This window comes from Nasonia vitripennis, assembly GCF_009193385.2.
Source record: "Nasonia vitripennis strain AsymCx chromosome 5 unlocalized genomic scaffold, Nvit_psr_1.1 chr5_random0004, whole genome shotgun sequence".
Taxonomy (NCBI): domain Eukaryota; kingdom Metazoa; phylum Arthropoda; class Insecta; order Hymenoptera; family Pteromalidae; genus Nasonia; species Nasonia vitripennis.
The window spans coordinates 1,305,146-1,329,711 of record NW_022279655.1 but is presented as its reverse complement, the minus strand read 5'-3'; the positions used below and the strand labels follow the sequence as shown (position 1 = coordinate 1,329,711).

General features: G+C 52.6%; 1 protein-coding gene across 2 annotated transcripts in view; it reads right to left on the bottom strand.

Moving 5' to 3' along the window:
• The window catches only part of LOC100678062 (zinc finger protein rotund), a 68,421-nt gene that overhangs the window by 29,738 nt on the left and 14,117 nt on the right, over positions 1-24,566 (bottom strand). The window contains exons 2-5 of one of the 2 annotated variants that reach the window (XM_016987408.2): positions 22,546-22,614; positions 22,410-22,461; positions 11,433-11,608; positions 6,227-6,247 (exon numbers count right to left, since the gene is read on the bottom strand). In XM_016987408.2, coding sequence (XP_016842897.1) covers positions 6,227-6,247; positions 11,433-11,608; positions 22,410-22,461; positions 22,546-22,614 — 318 coding nt within the window. The remainder of the gene's footprint in view (positions 1-6,226; positions 6,248-11,432; positions 11,609-22,409; positions 22,462-22,545; positions 22,615-24,566) is intronic. The other variant, XM_031933011.1, reaches the window with a different exon arrangement.

Here is a 24,566-nt window from a genome sequence, read left to right as displayed (position 1 = left end):
ATATTTTAACTCGCGATCGCCGATAGCCGGGCACTCGTATTGACGAGTCCGATATTTTGGATCATTGCTAATCTCCGCGAGTTCATTATACGAATTCTAGCGCGTTTATTCGGAGAAAAGCGAGTTGAATGAGGATCGATCGAGGATCGGCTTATTGTGCTGCAGCTGAGAGTGCAGCGCGCGATTTGAATGTTCAGCAGTTTTTTCCTCTCATATATTAAATAATGGAAGAGCGGTTGGGCAAAGGGGAGGCGGCCCAAGGATCTAATATTCGAAAAAGAGAAAAACATCCGTTGCCGGACGCTGGCCATCGGAGACGAGGGCTGAAAAAATGGCGAAAAAAAGTAACGCGCGTGAGCATGTGGCGCGTGGTCCATTCTCTCCCTGCCGTGCCTGTGCAAGCGCGCGTATCCGCGGAGAGCAGTGTTTCGGCGCGGATATCGTACGTGGACCCGGTGTGGCCGGGGGAAGGAAGCGGTTTGTTCGGCGTTTTTTCATCCGTTTTTTTTCCGCCGCTCCTCTTCTTCAACGTCGCGCGCAGTTACACGCGGGGCTGGAGGAAGAAGGGCCCGTCCGAGGGTGAGTCCTGCCCGGCCGCCGCTGCATAAAAAACGCCACGCGCGGCTCATCGAGCAGGGGCTCGGGGGAGAAGGGAGCGGCTCGCCGGCGGCGCTCGTTCGTTTTTCCGAATTTTTCGAAAAATCCATCCAGTCATAAATCTAATGGGCTCCCTCTTACATAAAAAACTCGGCTCCAACGGTCGCATCTCGCTGCTGCTGCACCTTTCGGGGAGGACAGGTCGCGATATTTCTCGATGTGCACGGTAGATATGTATCGTATATAGGAGAAAGGTGCGAGAGGAGCGACAAATCGGGAGATAAATAGATTCGGATAAAGCGAGGCAAGTTCGCTGGAGCGCAAAAAATCGGCCAGCTCTCGAGAAAGGGGAAAAAAGAGGAGCCGCAGGAGCGACACGGGCGCGTGCCGCCGCCGGCTTTTTTCTCTTTCCAAAAAAGCCTCGACCTGACCACGCGCGCGCGCGCGCGCAGATCATCGCCGGGATTAGCTCTCGGCGTGTGTTATTTGTACACCGCTAGCTTGCGCTGCCGAAAAAAATTCTCGGCCGAGCCTGCAGCATCGCGGCGAAAGGGGCCCAAAGGGAGAAACAGCACCGGGCCGCGCGTGCCGCCGACAACAAAAAGGGTGCGCAAGCGCAAAAGTTCACTCCGCGGCGGCGGGGGAAAACGCGCGTGCCACCGGCCTTTCTTACGCGGCGAGCTCGCGGCCTTTTTCATTCCGACGCAACACTTGGCTTCCGCAATATTCTCGCGCACGTGCATATAATCGAATGACGCGCAAAGTCTCGGCAAGGTGCAGCGGCGCTTTTTCTCCCACTTTCTCTCCGCTCCTTTTTTCCGCGTGATATCCTCGTGCATAAACAACGCCGATGCAAAAGTAATCATTGCCAGATCGGAATGAGCCCTTATTATTATTTACCCCTCGGCTGCAGGCTGCCCGATTAGATTTTAATATAATGAGTGAGCAGGTCGCGACAAGCGCAATGGAAGTCAATGATGGAAGCGCGATTTTAGTGCTCAATAAGGCGAGCAAAGAAGATAATTGCGTAAGTAAATCGAAGCCCGTAAAAGTCAATGACCGATAAAAAGGTCTGTAAAGCTGCTGCTGCTGCTGCTGCTAAGCACTCAAGGGCCGAGTGTATAAATATAGAAAGCGTAGAGCGTGAAGAGCCGAATTCCCACGATTGGGCGCGAAGGAAGCGGAGGGACTGGGCTCTCTGTATTTGATAAGGTGCCGCGTGGATATACATATGCGTACGCCGGAGCGTTTGCGCGCGGGAATTTTTTGTGAAACAAAATCTGACCAGATGCTCCCCGCTTGCGGCACGGCGTGTAAGTATGGCGCAGCGGCGACACGAGACGCAGAGAAAGACAGATGTATGCGTACGTGGGATGAAGCTGAGGGAGCATCGAGCCGCAGGTAAAAAATACCTTACGCGTAGGGCTGCTTGTATGCGGATCTTCGCAACTCGGTCACTCTCTCGGAATCGTCGCGTACAGAGCGTTTCTGACGCAGGAGAAATAATCAAAGTGATTTATATTTTCGAAAATAATTTATACGCGCAAGTTGTATTCCACTGGAAGGAATAATTTTAGAACGCGTCGATCGCAGCTAGCGTACGTATGTACATACCTGCTCATAGGCGTTTCCAGCTTCGTGTCAATAAAATTCATTTCGCACACATAATTAATAAGTTGACCCAATTTCCTCATGACTATTGCAAAAGGCGCGCATGCTTGGAAAAGCGAGCGGACGGAGAGACGTTGGTAATGATATTAGCTGCCGAGCGAGGCATTGACCTTAGGCTGCGCGCGTCCGCCTGTCTGTATTATATAGGCTCGTCGAAAAATTTATTGGACTCGCGCGATGGCGAAAGTTTGCTTGAAAAAGTGTCATAGTACGTGACGCAGGGAAAAAACTAGTCGGAAGACTTCGCGGTGACGTTTCGTGACTCGATTCGAGCGCGCTAATTTGCCAACCGGTGGATTAGCTCGAGTCGAACAGTCACGAGCCGGTGCGAGAGAGAGAGAGAGAGAGAGAGAGAGAGAGAGAGAGAGAGAGAGAGAGAGAGAGAGAGAGAGAATAAAGGTCTGCCGAATTAATGGAGTAGGCCAGTGTGTTTTGCGGTGAAACAGTAAGGACGAGGCGGAAAAAGGGAGGAAGAAGGAGCGTGAGAGGGAGTATGCGCGTTGCGCCGTGTGTGCCGTGGTAGGAGAGAGGCACAATGCGAGTTGTCAGCCCGTCGTGTTTTACATGTAGGAAGATGTCGCGGCGGCTGTTGCTCCTATACGCGCGCAGCACAAGGGTCCAGACGGCCAGGCGGGACAGGTGGCAGGCCGGGCTCGAGAGTTGCGTACGCTTGTGCACACAGGGAGCGCGGGGAGGGAGAGGCTCGGGCCATGGGAACCTGACTTTCGGGGGCAGCATCCCTGTAGGAAGTGGGTCCTGCAGCCTCTGTCTCTCTCGCTCGCTCCCCCCTCCGCGGGCCAGTCTCTAATCTCGCTGCCGCTGTAGCTGATGCGCGAGGGGAAGAAAATGAGAAATAGAGAGGGGCTCGGAAGGAAATTGGGGATCGCGCGCGGGACAAGAGCGAGCATTAGAAAAGAGGGGGAGCGCCGGCCTGTATACTTAAATACACATCAGCGGCCGGCGGCACTGCAGCCTCGTCCTCCGCTCTTTTTACACATCCGATCAGATTTTGCCTACGCTCGCTGTATGAACGATGCCTCATCAGCGCCTTGCTCGTTTATTTGCGCCGTTATGAAGATTCGGAAACCGTCCCCGGCTCTCGGCTAATATAATGCGCGGCTCCAGCTCGGGCGTTCGCAAGTGCAGCGATCGCGAGAGTGAGAGGCCGCGAGCGCGCCGGCGTAAAAGTCATTTTCTCGAATGGTCGCGCGCTCGCGCGAGCGTTCGAGCGGATCGAGAGGTCTTGAAAGGCAGGAAATTTGATTTGACGCGAGAGAGCCGCGGTCGCTAGTGCGTGCATGCAGTACGCTGCTGTGCGCGTACGGGGAAACTGAAAACCGAGATCGGTGCGCGGGAGTGTGAGAATCTCTCGTCTTGGACCGTACGGAAGAAGCTGCCAGCGCGCGCTAAGGACCGACATTCTTCGCATTTCCGGCGATATTAAGCGATTTAGATGTGGTTGCACCCTCTGACCTCTCTCGAGCTGCCACTCCACTTGACGAGACTTTTTTTAGCCGCTTCCCTCAGTCTTTTCTCTCTCTCTCTCGCTCTCTCTCTCTCCCCCCCCCCCCCCCCTCGTGCGCGGCTTTTTTCTAATTAGAGCGTGGAACCTCGCGCCGGCCGCACATGTGTGCGTGGAAAGTAAGAGCGAGCAAGTAGATGAGTTTCCCGCGGCGGAAGCGAGCGTCTTCCTTTTCGACGACGACGGCTCCGGCTCCATCAGACTCGCGGAGCGCGAATTTTCTGCGTGCTTTCGATGCGCGCGATTAACCTCCGAGCAAAGGAGGCAAAATAAGAGCCAGTCATTAGGGGGCAATTACGCGTGGATTAAATTGAAAAAAGTACATTTCGTCGGCGGCACGAGATCAGCGTTGCGGCGCGCAGATTAAATCCCCGGCGCGACAAGTCATCTATGCGAGCGGAGAGCTTCGAAATTCCGCGTGAGAGCCGGGGCAATATACGCGCGCCGCGCGCGAGATGTGAAGATGAACGAAGGGGAAGAGATGAGAGAAGAGAGGAAAGAAAAAGGACTGAAGAGAGTCCGCACAGGGGGGAATCAAGAGGAGGCAAATCGACCGCATCGACCAAGGCGGCGGCGTGGCGGCCTCGCACGCTAAGAGAGGAACGATAAAGTACAGCGGATAATTAATTTTATAGCTCCTCAATTTCCGGGGGAATCGGCTACCGTGCGCGCTCGACACGGAGGTGAGGCCCATTTTCGTTGGTCGCGCCAGCCAGTCAGCCGCGCGCGGGGAAAAAAGAAGGGCATCAGGCATCGCCGGGGATAGAGAGCCGCGCGCCGGATTGCTGCGCGCAACACGCAGAGATAACGATAGAAGGAGACGAGAGAGAGAGAGAGAGAGAGAGAGAGAGAGAGAGAGAGAGAGAGAGAGAGAGAGAGAGAGAGAGCGGCTATAAGCGCGGAATATTCAGCCGGCGATGAGGCCCCGCCACGGATTTACGAGCGGCATCCTCTCCGAGCCACTGCCGAGGCTGCTGCTTATTTACCCTTTTTTTCCTTGCTCTCGCTCTCCCCGCGCAACACCTCCTCCTTTTGACCTTCTCTCTATGCTCTTCGCTGCTCGGCTCCCGGTCTCTTTTTTCCCTATTTCTTGCCTCGTTCTCTTGCCAGCCTCCTTCATTCACTCTGCACTCGGCCAATTTCCGCGCGCGCGCACACACTCACACGCCGCAACGAACCGCAGCGGAGCCGGCTACCGAATCTGCACTTTTTACAAACCCACTCTCTCTCTCTCTCTCTCTCTCTCTCTCTCTCTCTCTCTCTCTCTGTCCGCTACCAGCCACCACTACCGCCGGCTCATCACAATCGCCACGCGACCTGTTCCCTCTCGCCCTTTCCTTCGCTCTCGACTTTTAATAAAAAAATTTTAAGGACGGCCCGCCTTTGCCCTTTTAATTTTTTTGCCGGACAAAAAGCGCTTTGTTTTTAAATACTTCAATTATGTAGCTGCCGCAAAAAGGAAAAAGTCGCCTCTCTTATCGAAGCCGTAGCTCTTTTGTCGCGAACTCGTCGAACGCGGAAATTGCCGGCGAAAGAATGTAGATTCTGCGCGGAGCACAATGGGGCCGCGCGGCAAAGAAGGTAAATTGAGAGCGGGGCATTTTTTGAAAGTCAACGCTTCCTCTGGTCGCGCGCGGCCGAACGGTAAGGCTCGGCTGTACCCATAGCGCGCTGCAGCTACTTTGGCGGCATTCGTGCCGCGCGCGGCGTAGGGAGCTCCGGGAGCCGCTCCCGTGATTGCAAACTAATTCGGATTGTCACGCGTTATCATGCCACGAAGTATACGGGGAATCGAGGCCCCTGAACCGAGACGCTGCCTCTCCACCTCTCTCTCTCTCTCTCTATCTCTACCGACGGCAATTAACTGCGCTGCTCCGCGCCTCCGGCGTTTTTTGCCCTCCCAAAAAGTCGCTACTGTGCTGCTGCCACTGCCACTGGAGCTCTTGTTTTTAATTTTACTCGCCGCATTATTTGTATGCCTTTTCTCTCTCTCTCTCTCTCTCTCTCTCTCTCTCTCTCTCTCTCTCTCTCTCTCTCTCCTCGTCCTGAGCAGAGAAAAAGAGAAACGCGCGCGTTTCCAAACTCCTGTGAAATTCTTTTCCTACTTCTTTGCCTACTGCGTGCATTTCAACACAATATAAAGGTAATCAAACGCTTTTTGCCGTCGCCGCCGCGGGAGCATGGCTAATGCGAGGAAATGTGCCGCGCTACGCGATGCCGGCCAAAGAAATTTCATCAATAAGTTTAGGACTTTACAAGCATATGCGATTTGGAGTCGAGAGCCATTTTTCCATTAGGCGATTTATTGGAGATTCCGAAAGCTCGAACCGCTCTTTCAAGTTTCACATTCGGAAGCACTCGATTACATTCCTGATTCGAGCGCGCCCGGCCCGGTATATGGAAATATTATTATGGTAATTAATTGAGATTACGTACCTTCTTCTGACCGTATCCGTACTTGGGACGCAAAAATTGAAAAAGGCAATTTTATTAGAATATAATGACGGCGTCTCTGGTATGCATTGCTTTTGAAAGCGAATATGCGTTATACATAACAGGAACGAAACAAGTGCGCTACTTTCATTGCACTGGCAAGTCAAAGCAAATTATGCGGCAATTAATGGCTTATGAAGTGATATCGAGAGGGGCGATTTTTGGTCGCAAGTACGAAAGTCGGATGATAACTGCCGCGAGTTGAAATACGAGGCATCGGCTTTAATTTGCGATGTATTAAAAGTTTGCCGCGCGACGCCGAGAGTTTGCAAGTTCCGCGCGAGAGGAAAAATCGGCCGAGAGCGAAAAGTGGTGCGCGCGGGGAACAACAGAGCCGGCGCAGCGGCTTGAATTACATCGTGATAAATCTTTCGGAATCTCGGAGTCTCGAGAAAATAATGCTGAAGAGGGTGGTCGCGCAGATATAATAATTTGATAGGAGCCGAAGATGCTATATATGTATTATCTCGAAGCGGGCTAGGCGCGCATACAGGGGGTGATTATTGTACGGCTGCGTTGCTTTCGCGATCCCCCGTCTCTGGGGATTGAAATTTGAATGGGTCCAATGTCGGGGCCCTTTCTCTCTCTCTCTCTCTCTCTCTCTCTCTCTCTCTCAAAGCGCGCGCGCTCGGCAGCACTGGACGGACGGACGGTTACATAATTCGGCGGCGCTGTGCTCACAGGGGACGCTGCGTGCACGACTCGCGGATCCGTTGAGTGAGAGAGACTCGAAAATTTCGTAGGCGCTTCTAGATACACACTTGCGGCGTGTATAGACGTGAATGTGTACACTATGGGCCCGACTGTGTATAAATGGGGTATCATGTTCAGCCTAAGGCTTAAGGACTTTTGTTTGGCGTGGGAGGCTGCGCGCTGGCCGGCGACGCACCTGATCCGCTCGCGCACTAGTTCGGCCCTCCTTCTACTGCTTATAACGCATGACCTATTCAAAATCCCCGCTCTTGTTATTTTTTTCCTTCTTTTCCCCTGTACGCTCTTGTTCGCACACTTGCTCTCACAGTGTGCGCGCTCCTTGAATGACCTCCTCCTCCCCCTCCTCCTCCTCCTCGAGTATTTTGCCCCGTACGAATATTCACATGGGCGAACAAAGCGAACTAGACGCCGCTCCCGTCATATTTCTTGCGCACTTCCTAACACAACGGCGGCCGCGAACGGCGACAAGTTTATCAAGTTTGCGACGATCGCGAGAGTCATCACACCTGCTGATGTATCCGCGTGTACAGACCGGGGGGCGAGAACAGAGCCGTCGAAGCGTGCAAAACGTTCATAATCCCGCGGGCGCGCGCGGTTGGGTATGCCGGCGTTAAAAATCAATTGCTCGGCGCGCGTGTTCTATACGTATAAGTTCCGCAGAAATCGACTACCGTTTGTGATGCAACGGAAAATTCGTTTTGTGAAAGAATGCGCTGGCGAAATATGCCGCGCGATCGGTCAGCTTCTCTCACCGTCTCGAGTTCGCACCTTGGATAACGATACTTTTTCTGCTTTTGCGGGTGCGCGGAAAATCTCAGCGCTCCGGAGTGCGGGAAGCCTAATGGAATCGGAGAGGTATAGGAGAGCCGAGCGCTCGAGATAATTATACGGGGATAATTCAAAGGCCTTATTTACGTAGGCGCAGCGAAATAGTCTCTCTTTCTCTCTCTCTCTCTCCCTCTCTCTCTCTTTCTCTCCGGCGCATTTGATAGATGCTTTTGTGCCCGAGAGGAAGAGTCCCATGCACCTAATGGACTTTTGGTATGGGTCCGCGTGATGCGAGGGGCAAGAAGGAAGGCACAGCCGGCTCGATTAAAATTAGATCTAAGGCCCGATGTTTTCGGGACGGCCGAGAGAGAGAGAGAGAGAGAGAGAGAGAGAGAGAGAGGGAGAGAGAGAGAGAGAGAGCTCCTTTTTGATGCTGGGCGAGAGCCGCCGTTCCCATCTCCCGTTTTTTTCGCTGCGGCGTCGGCGGCGCTCGTCTCGGAACTCGAGGAACTTGCTCGCTCTCTCTCTCTCTCTCTCTCTCTCTCTCTCTCTCTCTCTCTCTCTCGGTTGCGTTGCGAGCGGGAGGGGAAGATAGCGCCCGCGCGCGAGCGCGTCCACAAAGGTTGAGTAGAACGCGAGCCGCGAACAAAAAAGGGAGCTCTCTCGAGTGGGAAAAAATGACGGGCCAGTAGCTACCGTGCGAGCCGCCGCCGCCGCCTGCGAGCGAGATGAACGCGCTCATACAGGACTGCTGTACGCGATCGACGTGATGTTTCAGGTGTCGCAGCGTTTGGCTCGCGTGAAATTTACACTTCCGCGCGGAGCTTACAGCTTTGCAGAGGCTCGCACGGCTTGATGCTTATTAATGTACGGCTTCCGTTTTCAGCTTTTTTTCCCTCTCTCGAGCCGCTGCTCATGGCTTTTTAATGGAGGCGCGCGCACGCGCAGCCTTCTTTCTGAATGTGGGCTTCTGTTTAGGCGGCCAGCGAGCGCGCAAAAAGCAAGAACGAGATTAAGAATGTATTTGGCGTCGGAGCGCGCGTTCGGCCGTTAAAAATTCACCGGATTTATAATAGCGCGGGCGTCTTCGTACGCGCGCACTGCTTATAGGCTCGGACTCGGATGAATTATCCGCGCGCGCGGCCTTATTATACGCGATTTACTTACAGCTCATCGGCCGATCAATTATTCAAGCCGCCTTTCTTTATTCAGCCCGGCTCCCGTCGTTAGCGGCGTCGGCGACGGCGACGCGGGCCTCGCATGACAAAATAATGTCAAGCTAGTCGCGCTCCAAATAACGCACGCGTCATCGGGCGGCTGGCTCGTTTATTCACGCGGGTCGAGAGCAGCCGATAAAAAGTCTCTATCGCGGCGGTTTCGCAATAAAGCAGCAATGCGGCGTAATGCGTTTTGGAGCCGGGGCGGTTAAATTAGCAGCGGATAGCTGATTACACAGGGCCTCCTTCGTATTACGTTCCGCCCCGAGCGGCAGCCGAGAGAGCCGTAATGAAAAGCAAGCTCGCGCGCGGCCATCAACGCGCGAAACGCTCAAGTAGCTATATGAGCGGCGGCCGAGGGAAAAAGGAGCTGGAAGATGGAAGGATCGCGTCGTAAAATCAAGACGTCATAAGAATCAGCGCAATTTACATCGACTCCCCTGGCACTCGTAAAAACGAGTTAATTCGCCGCCGCGCTGCGAGGACTGAGAGGGCGACGCTTCTGCGCCGCCACGTATATAGCCGAGTAGCCCGCTCTCTTCCATTCATCTCTGCTCCGCTCCGCAGCCGCCGCTTTCTTGTTATATACGCTCGCGAATCTCATCTGCAGTTAAGATTGCTCGCCGCGCGACCGCGACGTCTCCGGGATATCGAGCAGCGGCGAGTTTTCCCTCTTCCGGTCGCTACTCTTACGACTTAGACTCTCGTGTTATTCCCCCCGCGCGCGCCGGTCAACTAGATCCGCGCGTTTGCGGTTTTCCGCGGAATCGATCTCGCCTCCGCGTATAATGCAGCCTTGCTCTTCTTTTCTGCGAGGAATCCCGCCGGCGAGATTTTTTCGTTCCGCGAGCCTCGGCGGCTATTTGCTCTTCCTCGCCCCCTTGTCTCGCCTGTATGAAATGTCCGAAAGTACGAGAAGCACATCAGAGCGCGGAGAGGTTAAAAAGAAGAAAAGCGCACGGCAGCGTGCAGAGAAGAGGAGAGCAGAAGACGAAGAGGAAGAAGTCTTTGCGCATCAGTCTCGCAAACGAAGAGGCAGACCTTGGAGGAATTAAGAAAATTGAAGAGAAGGAGCGATGCGATGCGATGCGATGCGAGAAGTCGCTGATTCACGAGCTCGGCGAAGACGCGAAAGGAAGTCGCGCGCGGTGGCGGCTGATGAAGCGGAGCGGCGACGAGAGGACAAGAGCTCTCTCTCTCTCTCTCTCTCTCTCTCTCTCGCTCTCTCTCGCTCTGCGGCTGCTGTATACACTCCGCTCCGACGGGGAGGAGCATGAACGAAGAAGGAAGAAGGACGCGAGCAACAAGAGTTCGAAAAAATGCGAAAAAGGGGCCCGACGCTCGCTCGCGCGCGGATTCTCTAGAAAGGGGGCATCTTGCGCTGGAATCGAGCTCGTTCGCTCGCGCAGTAGAGGCAGCGAGAGAGAATAAGAGAGAGAGAGAGAGAGAGAGAGAGAGAGAGAGAGAGAGAGAGAGCGAGAGAGAGAGAGAGAGAGAGAGAGAGAGAGGGAGAGAGAGAGGTGCCAGACGCCGAAGAAAAGGCAGGATATACTCTCGGTCGTCACGCTGCACTAGTCACACTGGACGTACTCTTCTTCTTCTTCATCGTCTTCTTCGCCTCCTTCTTCTAGCCGGCTCTCGAGCGTTATGCGCGATAGCCACTAGGCTATATCGAATGCTGCATTTTTCCGAACGGACGCGGCACGGCAGCGAGAACAACGAATTCGACGCAGTAAAACGACGTCGCCGAGCAGGATGAGAGGTTTATTGAGGGCTTCGGGCTCGTTGCAGCCCGTCCAATCTTCATCGAGATATCGGGCCATAAAGAAGAAGGGGGGAAACACCCTCGCAACGACCGAATATTAAGAGAGAGAGAGAGAGAGAGAGAGAGAGAGAGAGAGAGAGAGAGAGAGAGAGAGAGAGAGAGAGAGAGAGAGAGACAGAGAGAGAGAGAGAGAGGGGAAAATCCCAGTCTCAACCCTTGCCGTCCGAGTGAGCCGCATACCTGGGGGCCCCGGGGGATTAGTGCAGCCTGATGAGGGTTTCTCTATATTACACCACGAGCAAAAGAAAGTGGTTGCCTGCTGAATGGACGGTGTTTTACAACACGGTAGTAGGCCTTCCTCCCTCTCTCACTGTCTCTCGATTGTAAAAGAGTCGCTGCCGCTGCAGCCGCCGAGCGGGCGCGTGCTGCGGGGCATCCCATGGAGGATGTGCCCGAAAATACGAAAAGGGTTGATTATCCGTGCGCCGGCGAGGGAAAGTTTATGGTACGTGCCAATAATTTATAATGCGCGCTTCGGCGATAAGGAGAGCGCAGGTTGCGGATCAGCCGTAGCAGGGGGGGGGGGCGCAAACGGCAAATAAGAGGGATAATCAGGCGTCATTAGGAAGGGAAATGCTCGAGTGTTGACAGAAACCGAGAGGATTTTCGTACATCTATTACTCACCTGTGGGCACATTTTGCATTGGTACTTCCTCGGCGGATGAGCGTGGGGCCCGCCGAGATGAGGGTTCAGGTGCGAGGGGTGAGACGGTTTCACAGTCAGGGGCTGGGGCACCACCAGAAGACTCGCGGGAGGACTTCCGCTGCTGCTTCCACCAGCTCCTCGATATTGATCGTCGCCTGCAACAGAGTAACGCACATTACGCTCGTTAAGTATAGCATAGAGCGCAAATCCACCTGTCACTTTTACCTCGCGCCTTTTCGCCTTCGTCACGCGATTCTGGCTCGATCCAGTTTAGTTTTAGTTAATCGTACACGCGCGGAGCCGAAACCTCGAGAACCTTACAGAATCCGCACGCGGCGCTGCGAGATCTTTCGGCGATTAATAATAGTCAGAAGAGACATAAATAATGCATTTCAATTCGCGGTTTTATCGCTCTATACGATCGTGTAAATACAAGCCGCACATCATTGCGCCGGTCCAGCAGCCGCGCCGCGGAGCTGATGAAAATAACGCGTCGATAAATCGCAGACTCACAATGCTTACATAACGCAGCGAGTGCGCGCACGCGCGAGCGAGCAAGAGTCAGAGAGAGTATTTAGCGAGCGTTTCGTCAAAGAGAGACTGCACGCGCGAGCCGCGCGCCAGGCGTCGCGGAGCCTATATTTGCAATATTGTTAGATGGCGAGATTTTCCAATTGAGCCAAAGCGGACGACCGAGTAACGACAGGTTACGCAAGGGTCCATCGGACAGCGGGGCATATCGAGCGTTCCGATTATTAATCTTCCACGCGCATGCGGCGTGGCGTATCTCGGTGTAATTTTTCACTCGCTGAATTCGGATTTCTGTGAAAACGAGTAAGTATGTGGCCTCGCCGGCATAGAGTAATCAGTCAACATCGGCGCTGCACTGTAATGTAGGCTCGATAAGCAATTGACGCTATGAGCAGCGGACGCGCGTTCTCTCTGCACGCTGTCCTTCTTGACCGATAGGCGTACTTACGTGGAAAACGCACGGGAGAGTAAGAAACGGATAAGAGGAACGCCTATAAAACGCTCGGTTAATCTCGGTCAGCACGGTTCTAGGTGCGAGAGCGTGTCTCTCGTGCTCGTCCTTGCCGCGATCCCTATTGCCAGCTCGCTCGTTGCGTCAGCTGACTCTCGGCGAAGAGCACCTACGGACTTTGCATATTTTCGCAGTGGCAGCAGCCGTCGTTCAGATATTTAGCGCGTCTCATAAAACCAGTAGCGCGCGACTGCGCCGACTATTTATGAATGCGTAATCCAGCCAATGGCTCCCTTGCTCTGTTTGTCAATTTTTTTGCGCGCGGCGGAATTTTATTCGAGCGATGCGAGTAATTGATTTGTTCAAGAAAACACGTTTGACGCGCTCCTAGTTGGATTAAGTATATAGAATAGAGACTTTCTTCTGTGCAGGACGAAAATCGCAGCGTCGCGTCGCGCGCAGTCGTTCAATATTCATAGGCGTCATAATTAACGCACAACAAAATGCGAGAGCTAGGGAGAGGGGGGGGGGGATGGGGCAAAAAAATTGTGCAAATTCATTGGCGATGCATCGAGAGACGCGCGCGAGCGAGACGACATACTTAAGCAATCACCTTCTGCCGCTTTTTTGTCCTTTTACGTTATCATTTAGCTAGTCTTATCTTGCAAATCATAGCGATAAACGAAGGAAATCTGAGATGCGAGGAGCGCGAGAGGCGGGAGAAAAAATGAAAATCGACTCGACTGAGTTGACGCGCGCGGTGTATAATTCATGCGCGGCTACGAAACACGCACTCTCGCTCTCGCGCGCGGGACAATTATCTCGAGGTCAGCAAATCGCTGGTTATCGAGCCAGCGCAAAAAATTGTCACTAACAAGTCTTATCCTATTTCTGTCGCTTCCTCGTTTTTCCTCGCAATCACTGCCGCGCGCTGCATGCATCTCCTTTGGTTTTCCTCCTCTGCACTCCTCGGGCCAGCTAATTGATCTTTCCAGCGCGAGCTTGAACCCGATAATCATCATTTGCATATTTCGCGATCGCAGTGCCGCGCTCTCTCGCTGCTCGTTACAGGCGCGCGCTCCTGCCTCGCGTCCGCACGTGGGCTGTCGCTACAGTGCCGCTTCGAGCGCTACTGCAGCGGCGCAGGCACTTGATGCGCAGTATCTTTCATGCAGCGCGCTCGTTAGCGATCTTAACCCCTTAATCGGTGAGCGCTCAACGCACCCGAATAAAGAGAGAGAGAGAGAGATAGAGAGAGAGAGAGAGAGAGAGAGAGAGAGAGAGAGAGAGAGAGAGAGCGAGAGAGATCAAAGAATCGCTCGTTTAGCCGGAAAGAGGCCAATTGCCCGATCCCCGCTGCACGGGAGGGGATAGTGCGTGTGCGCGACAAACAATATAATGCAATCCTGCGCATACGCTTTCTAGCAGTCAGCAAGGCGTAACACCGAGCCCATCAACCTTCACCCTCCTTATGCCACTAAATTAAGTTCGGGATAATCGAGAGAAACCGCGAAGGTCGTCGCTTTGCATTTGCCAGGTGAACGTATAGTCGGACATTATGCGGTCGTATACTCGCTCGCGCGCCGCCCGGACAATCATTGCAGCGCACAGCTATGAAAATACGAAAAGTACGCAGAAACATAACGAGTGTATGCCGTATAGGCACCATTCCCGCGCGGGAGCGTGCCGAGCGCAGGAGTATAATGGCGAGTCAGAAAGAGAGAGAAAGAGAGAGAGAGAGAGAGAGAGAGAGAGAGAGAGAGAGAGAGAGAGAGAGAGAGCCCGGCGCGCGTTTTATATGATAATTGCGCTGCTGTATACAGGATCGTCGCTTTGGGAAGTAGCGAGCGCGTATCTGATGTAATTATGTGTAAATGATAGCGAGTGCGCTAGAGAGCTGCGTACCAACGTTCCTGCGCCTTTCGACGCGCGCGGCAATCGCCGGGCAGATCTGCAGCCGCCGGCATTATCATCGAGCCTTGATAAGATGACGAGACTTCATTTCTGCCGCGCTATAATTGCACTGACGGATGCGCCGGAACAGCCGAAAGCATGCGAGCGTCGCTCGGATCGAGATCGTTTGATCGCGCGAAAAAAGCGCATCCACGCCGGAGTCGAGTCCCCGCGTCGTCCATACGAGCGGGTCTCGGTGCAGTGCCTGCGCCGGCCGGAGACCGGGAGATGATCGTGGGAACTTGACAATTATTACCATTGTAGACATAACATTGCTTTTCCACTGCGTCATTCGCGCGGCGTCTTTGCAACTTTTATCGAATCGACGATCTTTTTCCTCGGCCGGCGCGCTGATGAATTTCTTTCTTTCTATATTGCAGTATAGCACATGTACGCTGCAAGCTGCCGACAGTGCGCGCTTCCTTCGCGTTTCCCTCGATTTTTCGCAAACGTCTCGTCGGCCTGCTGTCCGTGCGGTGCATTATTAATTAATGAAATGCAGTTAATTTTTTCGCTTTTCATTAACTCGCTGCGCTCCGCTCGATCTGCGCTCGCGGATCGTCGTAATTTTAGCCGGCGCGAGTCGGCTAATTAGAAAGATTGAATTTTCCACTCGGATTTTCGAGTATGCGCGCTTGCATGCAACTTGTACAATATGGAAAAGCAGGCGTTGCGACGAATCGCAATATTCTGCAGCTCTCATTAATAATCGATGCGGTTAATTTTTGACCGAGATCGATGTCCTATATTATGCTCCTGCTTCTCTCTAGTAAGATCGGGAAAGAGGACGAGCGGAAATAGTTTCTTTGATATACACATTGGGAAGTTGTCAATTGTAAAATGAGAAAAGTCGATATTACAGCGGCCCTTCGCTGCCTGCAGGCTATTTATTGTACCGCGATGCATCGGCACGAATCCTCTCGTCGAAGGCGTAATACGAGAAGAGCTGAGCGCTCTCTTCTGTACGATCCTTCTCCGAATCTCGCTTTATGCTTGCTCATGTCTGGCTTCACGCTAGCTTTGTTTGCCGGCACAAGTGATACGCGCTCTTGACAGTTTTAACGAGTTTTAATGACGAGAGCTGCCGAGTGGAGTTTGCGATGCTTATTATTTAGTACCGAGGAGGTTGTCCATCGGGAATAAGGGTCAAAGTGCCCGCCGACACTCGAGTCGATCGGGGCTGCGGAAAGGCTGCGCCAAGTGCGTGAGGCGTCCGGATTTCGGCGAGCGTATTTTTACTCGCGAGGTCACTCCGTCGTCTCGCTCGCGAGTGCGCTCGGCAGTGCGCGCTGCATCGTCGTCAATAATGAATAAGGCGACTCTGGAAACTGCATCGATCTCCTATCCGCGGTCGCTTCGACGACTGCTCGGCGCCGAGTGAGACTGGACGAAAGAGCGATAGCGAGACAGAAATAGTGGAGGGAGGAGAACAAATTCGGCTGTTAAAAAGTAATAAGGGCGAGAGGGTTGTCGCCGCCGCGACTGTATACGCTGCCTGCGCAGGGCTGGAAGGAAAAAGGAGCCAACGCATGCGGGAGAGAGGGAACGCGCTAGACGGGCAATCAAACTCGCGGAATACATAATGGTCTTTTAATGTACTTCCGCTGTACGCCCTGCTATTCTCCCTGCTATACGTACGCGAATGGTTCTCTCCGGCGACATGGAGGGTTTTCGGATTTTCCGCGGGGAAAATAGGCGATTTTCCGAGGATTATATATCAAAATCTTGGAGAGAGGTATTTTCAGAGGCTCCTCTCTGCATAATTGCATATGCAAATAATAAGTTTCGATATCATACAGCGCTTCCTCCGATCTCGTCGGGAAGCCCGTACTGCGAGCTCTAGCCGTACAGAACGCGGCGTTTGCCCGTGACTTATAGGTACGTTTCCAAAGCCGAGGCTAGCAATTAAGTTCGCGCTCTCGTATTCGCTAGCATCGAGAACCGGTCGACGGCGAGATACCGATGCATTTCCAAAGCTGCAGGAAGACTGTTGTTACGCGTGTGCAGGCGTTGCGCAAGCCTCGTCCAGATCGCGCCGTGTCGGAATCTTGGCCGACTCGACTCGCGGGAGAGAGGCGCATTCATTGGTCCAGCGGCAGCAGTGAAGGACGGCGCCCGAAACGAGATTTCGACGAGATTCGCGTCCTCTCTCTCTCTCTCTCTCTCTCTCTCTCTCTCTCTCTCTCTCTCTCTCTCGACTGGCATTTTATTGCTGATCGCGACAAAAAGGCAACGCTGTCGATGAAGACGAAAATGTAAATAGATGCGAGGGAGAGAGCCGACGCGTAAGAAGCGAGCAAACGGCGAGTAAGAAGCTTGAGCGACGCGCGGCGCAAGAAATGATATATCTCGCCGGCGGCCGGCGGGGCAGACTCCTAATTCAACTTGTCATAAGTAATGTATACAATGCCGGCCTTAACGACGAGCGACGAACGACGAAGCAGTAAATGACGCACGGCATTAGCGGCGAGATCGTATTCGAGCAATTTTTTCGGTCCACACTCGACGAGGCGAATCGGCCGATTTAGATGAGCCCGCGCATAATGAGATCGTATCGATTCGCTGCACGTCTCGCGCGTCCGGAGACGACGACGACAACGACGAATAAACCAATGTGTGTGTGTGTGTGTCTATATATATATATATATATATATATATATATATATATATATATATATATATATATATATATATATATATATATATATATATATATATACATATATATATATATATATATATAACGACAAGTCGGAATGTTCGCCGGCTGCTTCCCCAAATCGATCGCGGCCGCGCAAAAACGGCCGGCGGTCTGGCCGAGTCGGTCGATCATCGGCGGCCAATCGACTCGTCCAGCCGTCGATCTCGTCGAGAGTCATCGCCGCGGCGACGCTGAGGCTCATTATGCGCAAGGTCTGCGACGCGAGCCGCGGTCGGGGGTCAGTCGCGCATGCATGCCGCTGATCCGCCGTTTAATTGGCAGTAAAGTTCGCGGCGCGCGCTCGGCAAAAACATGAAATACGACGGCTACCTATTCCAGGATTCCACGATGCAGCCTGCCGACTCCAGCCGCGCGGATCCGAAAAGCTTATTGCAGCCTTTTTCATGCCCATCGCGCACGCTCGCGCATTTCACTCTTTATCACTCTCGTCGCGGCCTCCTAATGCGCGCCTCCCACTTCATCAGCATTCGTCATCTTAATCGAGCCAGCGGACTCGCGTTATATGACGGACATACGGACTATATATATATATATATATATATATATATATATATATACGCACGACAGGTGCGGACGAGCAGCATTCGAATTCGCGGGAGTTTGCGGTCGAGGGTCACTTTGCGGCTCTGCAGAGTCAAGATATTCCCGTTAATTGTGCTTTACGATGCCTTGCGCGAGTGCTAACGTTATTGAAGACGCTCCGACTAATTGCGAAGATTATATGACTTTTATGCGCGCTCGTGCGCGGTCCGACGCTGGAAATGTGGATCAGTAGCCGGCTATTAGCTCGAGATTGACCTAAGCCGAGGCAACGGCGCGGCTAAATTACGCTCTTCGGAATTCACTTTTCCCAGCTGGAGTTTCGAGCGCGCTTTTTTGGAAATGCCGGTAAAAAGTATGCAAATGTCGATGTTGCCAAACTCGTATGGCTTTTTCTGTTTTCACTTGCGCGAAAAGTGATAAACGACACGACTCGAGCTTTATGTGCGTTTGCAAATCACTCGTCGGATTTGAATAAAAATCTTGTAGGCGCGCGGGAGTTTGGGAGAAAATGCTTGCAAGCGAAATCGCCGCGCGCATTAGCATATGTCAGTATAGTGTATTCGTTTCGGCTTCGCTCGCCTTGACTGCTCCTGCGGCGTTTTATTTGTCGATTGAGCCGCCGGCTTTAAAAGCCTGCATCTTTCGCGGAGATTTTTATGGCTCGCCTTTTAACATCGCGCTCTTCACTCACCTATGTCGTAAATTTCTATTAGTTGACTTTAATCTCGGAATAAGCCGAACGAGAATGAAGACGAGTGCGCGTGTTTTACATCCATAAAACATTTCCGAGTACTTGTGAGGCTGTGCTGCTTTTTTCGCAACGAAAGCGGCGACAGTTGCGAGTGTTGCGACACAGCCAGCGTGCATTGCCATGCGCAGTATTAGGCAGGCGAAAATCCAGCGGACGCGCGAGCTCGAGCACTATTATTGTTTTGCGCATACGTCGATGGTCGAGGCGAGAAACTCGACGCGGCATGAGTATGTATAGTCGGAGTCGCGACGCGGCACACGGCGCGCTCGTCACTCACTCGCATTACAACTGATAATTATAGTTAGAAGCGCCGCGCAAGACAGGTTATCCGCCGGAGTGATGAAACATCAATATGTAGGGAGCCTCTCTCACTCTCATTACGAGAAACGATAAAAAATCACTTTGCCGATCGGCGAGCGACGGCTCAAATTGTTTCTGCTTTGCCTACGATCCGGCCTCTCAGTGTTCTCAGTCCTCTCTCTCTCTCTCTCTCTCTCTCTCTCTCTCTCTCTCTCTCTCTCTCTCTCGTTCGTGCGCGACCGGAAATGACAGAGCGTCGGCGCGGGCTTTAAAAAATGAGCTGCTTAATGAAACGGGGAGGGAAAAAACGAGACTTTCGGCCAGAGCTGATGTACGTTTGTTGATGGTTTTTCGAGAATCTCGAGGAGATCGACCGCGGAGTTAAGTATACTCCGCGCGCCTAGTCCGTCGCTTCAATTACATCATCGTCCGGCATACCGACAGCTCGCAATCGATCACGGAGATTTTCGAATCCACGCGTAAGCCCAGCTCCTCGTATTAATCACTCGACGAGAAATCATAACCCGCTCGCGGCGCGGACGTTTGAATAACGATTTCCACGTGACGCCGGCGGACGGCCGCCCCGAGAAAGACGTTTTGTACGACGCTTGTTAGTCGCGCGCTCCGCGCAGAGGAGATAACTGGTCGGAATCGTTATTTTTTCAGCATTCTGCAAAGGCGCCGAGGCCGGAGAGTTTTCGTGTTGATCAAAATTTCATTACTCAGGCTGACGGATCGTAACGCCGGATTATAATGATGATTGGCTATTTATATCTCGAGAAGCATCAAGGATGGCCGATCTTACTCTCTGTCCCTGAGAGAGAGAGAGAGAGAGAGAGAGAGAGAGAGAGAGAGAGAGAGAGAGAGAGAGAGAGAGAAAAGAAGGCCCCGTTATTCTCGCGCACGAAAGCGTACTAGCTCAGAAGCGCCGGAGCTCTCCTCTCTCCGGTCCGTGGCCAAGGCCGACGGATTTGGGCATCGTGCGATCCGTGCATTAACGTTCGCTCACGAAAGGCAGCCCGAGCATTTAACTATTTATACATACCTACACTTGCGGCTCTTGCGCAACCCGCGAATATTATAATGCGCGCGCGGGAAGAAAAGGAAAGTTGAAAGTTTATACTGCAGCAGGCGGCTGGTGCAGCATTAAGAAATCGTGGCGAGGATGATCTCGCGGCTATTCTCGTGCTCATTCCCGCTCGACGCTGCTGCCGTACAACGCAGATTAATCAATTTTCTTTTCGGCCATCATAATGCTGATATCATAATAATATCGTAAATTAATACGCGGCGAACGGGCGCGAGCGTTTTTTTTCACCTTGAAATATTAAACATTAATTCCGCCGGAAGATTGTAATCGCACTTGGACGCTGGATAAACGAAACGCGCGCCGCAGTTATTGTCAATTGAATTGCAGTTCCAGTAAATCGAGAGTGCGCTCGAGTCGACTAACATAATCTGAGAGAGGGAGAGACAATGTTTTAGACGCCTGAAGCGGCCCATACCATTCTATCTACCCGTCGGCTGCGGGAGTCGAGAGCCGGCGGTTTGGAGCGCGTTGGTCCCTATTCCGGCGACGGTGCCGCGATCGAGCATTTAAAAAGCTAAAGGAGTCATGAGCGAGGCTCGTGGAGCGAAAAGCAAGGACAAGGCGGTGGATCGCGTGGCGAACTTGTGTGTAACTGTGTAGACCATAAGGCTGCGCGGATACTTATATATATATATATATATATATATATATATATATATATATATATATATATATATATATATATATATATATATATATACGTACAGAAGCTGTAATTTGCGGCTTCGCAGCTCGGTCGCTGTGTGGGTGTTTTGAAAATTCTTGTGTTTGGCCGATGCTCGCGCACAAGAGTTAACGCTCGACTGAGCCCGTGACGAGGAGCGACGATAAAAATTAAATTGCCGGAGCCGAAAAAGGAGACTCGTCGCGCAAGTTTCGTGCGTCTCGCTCGTAATTGATAATTGCTGCATCGGAGAAGTCATAGAATTCGGAAGAACATCCATTAGCGCGCGCGCGCGCGCCTGTAGGAGCTAATTCAGCTGTCAGTTTAATTAAGCGGCAATTCTAGGCGAAACAAGTTTTTTCGTCCCCGTTTAGGATTACTTAATGCCAAGTGCACTCGTCCGCGCGGGCGCGTGTGGGCTATCGACGGTGAATTTCTTCTGTTTTTTCCTATGGAAACGTGCTTCGCGGCCTTTTACGAACTGAAAAGCGCCAATTACTCAATAGCTGTCGCGAGAGCCACGGCCAGCAGTCCGCGTATACGTGTATACTGTACGTAAGAGAGTACACGCACGTCGCCGCCGGGGAGGAAACAGATCGATGCTATGAGTCGCGAATTTATGTTTTTGCCTGCGCTACTTTTCTCCTTTCCGCGACCTCGCCGCTTTTTCTGTCTCTCCCGTCCCGCGTAATTCGTGTCTTTCCTTTCGCCCCCTTATCTCTCGATCCTTCGACACTGTCCTGGGCTCGCGCAAGAGAGCCTCCAAGCTTTCCTCGCTTCCTCCTTACCTACTATAAGTACTCAATCATCAATGATTTATTTCGCGCGCACGAGCGTATTTTCGTATTCCATCTTTAACGAGTGGCGAGTCGTTCATTACTTACAGTGCGTATAGCTGCGCGGCGATTCTCTCTCGCGCTTTTCTCCTTTAATTCGAGCGAGCTGTGGGAAGCTGGAACAGTAGACGGGCTGTGCACATACACTGTACTATACGTTCACTTTGGCCGCGCGCGCAGCATATAGCGTATAGGTAAGTATAGTATATAGTCCGGCGGCGGCAGCAGATATATCGCCACTTGTCTGTCTCTCGCTCTCTCGCGCCTAATCGCGCGCAGCGATCTTACGTCACGGATGCAAAGCGACAACCGGTTCCGCGGCACTGACAAGTGGCTCTGGACCTTCTACTGTGTTTACATTGCGTATCCGAGCCAAAGGCGTGACGCGTGTATGCTCTCTCGCTTCCACTCGCGGCGCGCCTCATCAGACATTCATTCGATACGTGATATACTTCGAAGCATGTTCGCGCTTATATACACGCACACACACACACACACACGCACGCAGCACATTATAATACTCGCGCGTACAAATAGTCACACACCGTTTACTTTTTTCTCCGCCTCGCTTTATGATCGATGGTAAGCATTTTTTTAGCCTTGGAGGGTCGATCAAAGTTGCGAGCGCGAGCGTTCACACGTCGCGCGGCGGATGATTTTATTTTCGCGGCAGAGCGTGCTATGGTCGTGTCGTTCGGCGCGGATCGATGTAATTACACTCGCTGAAAAGGGTAAAAAAAAAGAAAAAGAAAAAAATGTTATATCACTTCGCATTTGAAGCAACAACTTACTTTTCTCCCTGTTTTAATACCCTTTTGTTTTCCAACTAAAAAGCCTCGACGTCGCAAGAAACTTTTCCTCGCAGCACGTAATGTACGTTAGTAGTGGTCTCTGTGCGTTGACGCCGCAGATATACGATATGAAAAATGACAACGTTTTCTCGGTTGGAATCTGACCGATTATTCACGGTTTTTTCCAGCGCGAGTTGGCGCTGCTCAACGTGTTTACAGCTATCGGCTATATCATTTCGCGTGATTTATCGCGAGAAAATGCTTCGATTCTCGCTTGAGAAGCGAATAGATATAGCTGGACGTGCGCGCATCGTATGTAGTTACCTTTCTGCATCTGGCCGTGCTCCGCGTTCATTTTGGCCTGTAACAGAAAGTGCTGCGCTTCAACAAGTAGAACATGTGCCTTACAATTTCGGACTAATTAGGCAATTAAGTACTTTTCCTTTAAAAAATGACTCACCTCGTATCCCTGCTTGGCTCCCCTCGCGCCACCCCAGTAATCGCTTTCTTTGTCATGCGGGTTGCATTGCTGAAAAATTAAAGAGCAGGAGTGAGCGACTGGCTGAAAAACGCCCGCGCCGGCGCAATTAAGAGCTAACAATTTCATGAACTGGCGCTCGACTATTTTTTATCCTTTATCCTCATCGCTCGCGTCGCGCGGCTGAAGATTTCGCGCGCTCTTTAATTCAGAGCGGCAGCGCGCAGCGCTGCAAATCCGCCAGAGATCGCAGCTCGCTCGCTTGTATTGCGCTATTTGCGAGCAGCCTGCACTCCGACGGCGCCGAGTTGAAAAAAAGAAGAAGCCGAGATGATAAATAGAAGCATGCAAGAGCGAAGGTAGCGAGCTGTAGTGAAAGCGAGCGAGCGGGAGATTGTGTCGCGGTTAAAGAGGCGGGACGTTTGTAACGGCGCCGGCGGCGAGCGGGGGTTGCCTAGACGGAGCGCAGACGGCTGGCTCTTTCGGAAGGGTGGAGAGCGGGAGGGCGTTTGTAGTCGTAGCGCGCCGCACTGCGACCTTGGGCATCGCTCAGTCTCTATGGAGATAAACAAGCCGCACGTGAAGCGCGCTGTCCGGCCGACCCCGTCTCCTCGCGTGTGCCGCCGCGAATCATAATGAGCGACGACCCTTTATCGCCGCGCACCGCTCGCCGAAATCTCTCTCTCTCTCTTTCTCTCTCTCTCTCTCTCTCTCTCTCTCTCTGGCCTCGTGTGTGCACTCACGCCGTTGTACAGCAAAGAGCGAGTTTTTGCGCCTGTGACACTTTTAACCGCGGGATATTAACTACAACATTTAGCTAAAAGCTTTTTTATTAACCAAATTGAAATAGGATTGCATAAGATGAGCCCCGAAAATAACCGAAAGTCCGAAAGCCAGGTGGCCTCAAGTATTAACGGCCTCGATGCATAAAAAAATATCGTTTAAATAACCTGACCCGTCGTATTAGCGGCAATCAAGCGCCGGATTACACATTTATAGAGTGTTCCCAAGCCGTTTTCGACTAATTGTAGACTGCGAATCGACTCGACCTATAAATATCCCCCGTCGATAAGTGACGCGCCCGCGGCTCCGCGCATCCCTTTCTCTCACATCGGGGGAGATTCCCATCGTCATCGGGCGCCGCTTTCCCGCAGCAATCCCGCGGTGGCTAAAATAGAACACGCTCGCTTCTCGGGAAAAGCAGGCAGCAGGTCCCCGAATCTCCCCGAACTCTTGCCATCAAGCCGGTTCTCATGTCCTTCGGGAGCCGCGCGCTATATTTACCCATTTGCCATATCTACCGAGAGGCTTACCGGCCTGAGAACTCTCAGCTGAAAATAGAGTCGGCTCCAAAGTTCGTAGGTATGAGCCAGCCAGGCCGCAGCGGAGGGAAAGGAGGTCAGCGGCTCTTAATTTCAGCCGGTCGCTCTGCGTGTTTAAGTTTGTGGACGAGGGGTCGTTGGACCGAGTTCGCAGCGCGCAACAGTATAGGGGACATCGAGCGCGACTGGACTACTGGCTGACTGGCTCGGTTCTCGATTTTCCGCTCCGCATGCGTATTGTGCGTGGGCACACACGCGCTGCACCGAAAGACGAGCCCGAGAGAAAAGGAGGGTTCTCCCTTTAAGGACGCCGGCTGCGCGAGGTGGCGGCGGCGGCGGCCCTTCACTCACTCGCTCTCGAGCCCTGCGCTACAGGTGGCTCTTATACTGCGAGAGAGAGAGAGAGAGAGAGAGAGAGAGAGAGAGAGAGAGAGAGAGAAAGAGAGAGAGAGAGAGAGAGAGAGAGAGAGAGAGAGAGAGAGAGAGCGCGATCATCCGTGTGAGAAAATCTTGGGAGTAGACGCCGCCGCAGCCGATGGAGCCGGCGATACGCGTTTTTAGTGTACGACTTGAATGGGCGCGCGGGAAATGAAGAAAAAATGGATGGGAAGGGCTTCCGGTCCGGCCGGCGGAAATCGTTCGTACTCGATCGACTCGAACGGAGCTGCACCGCAGTGGAGC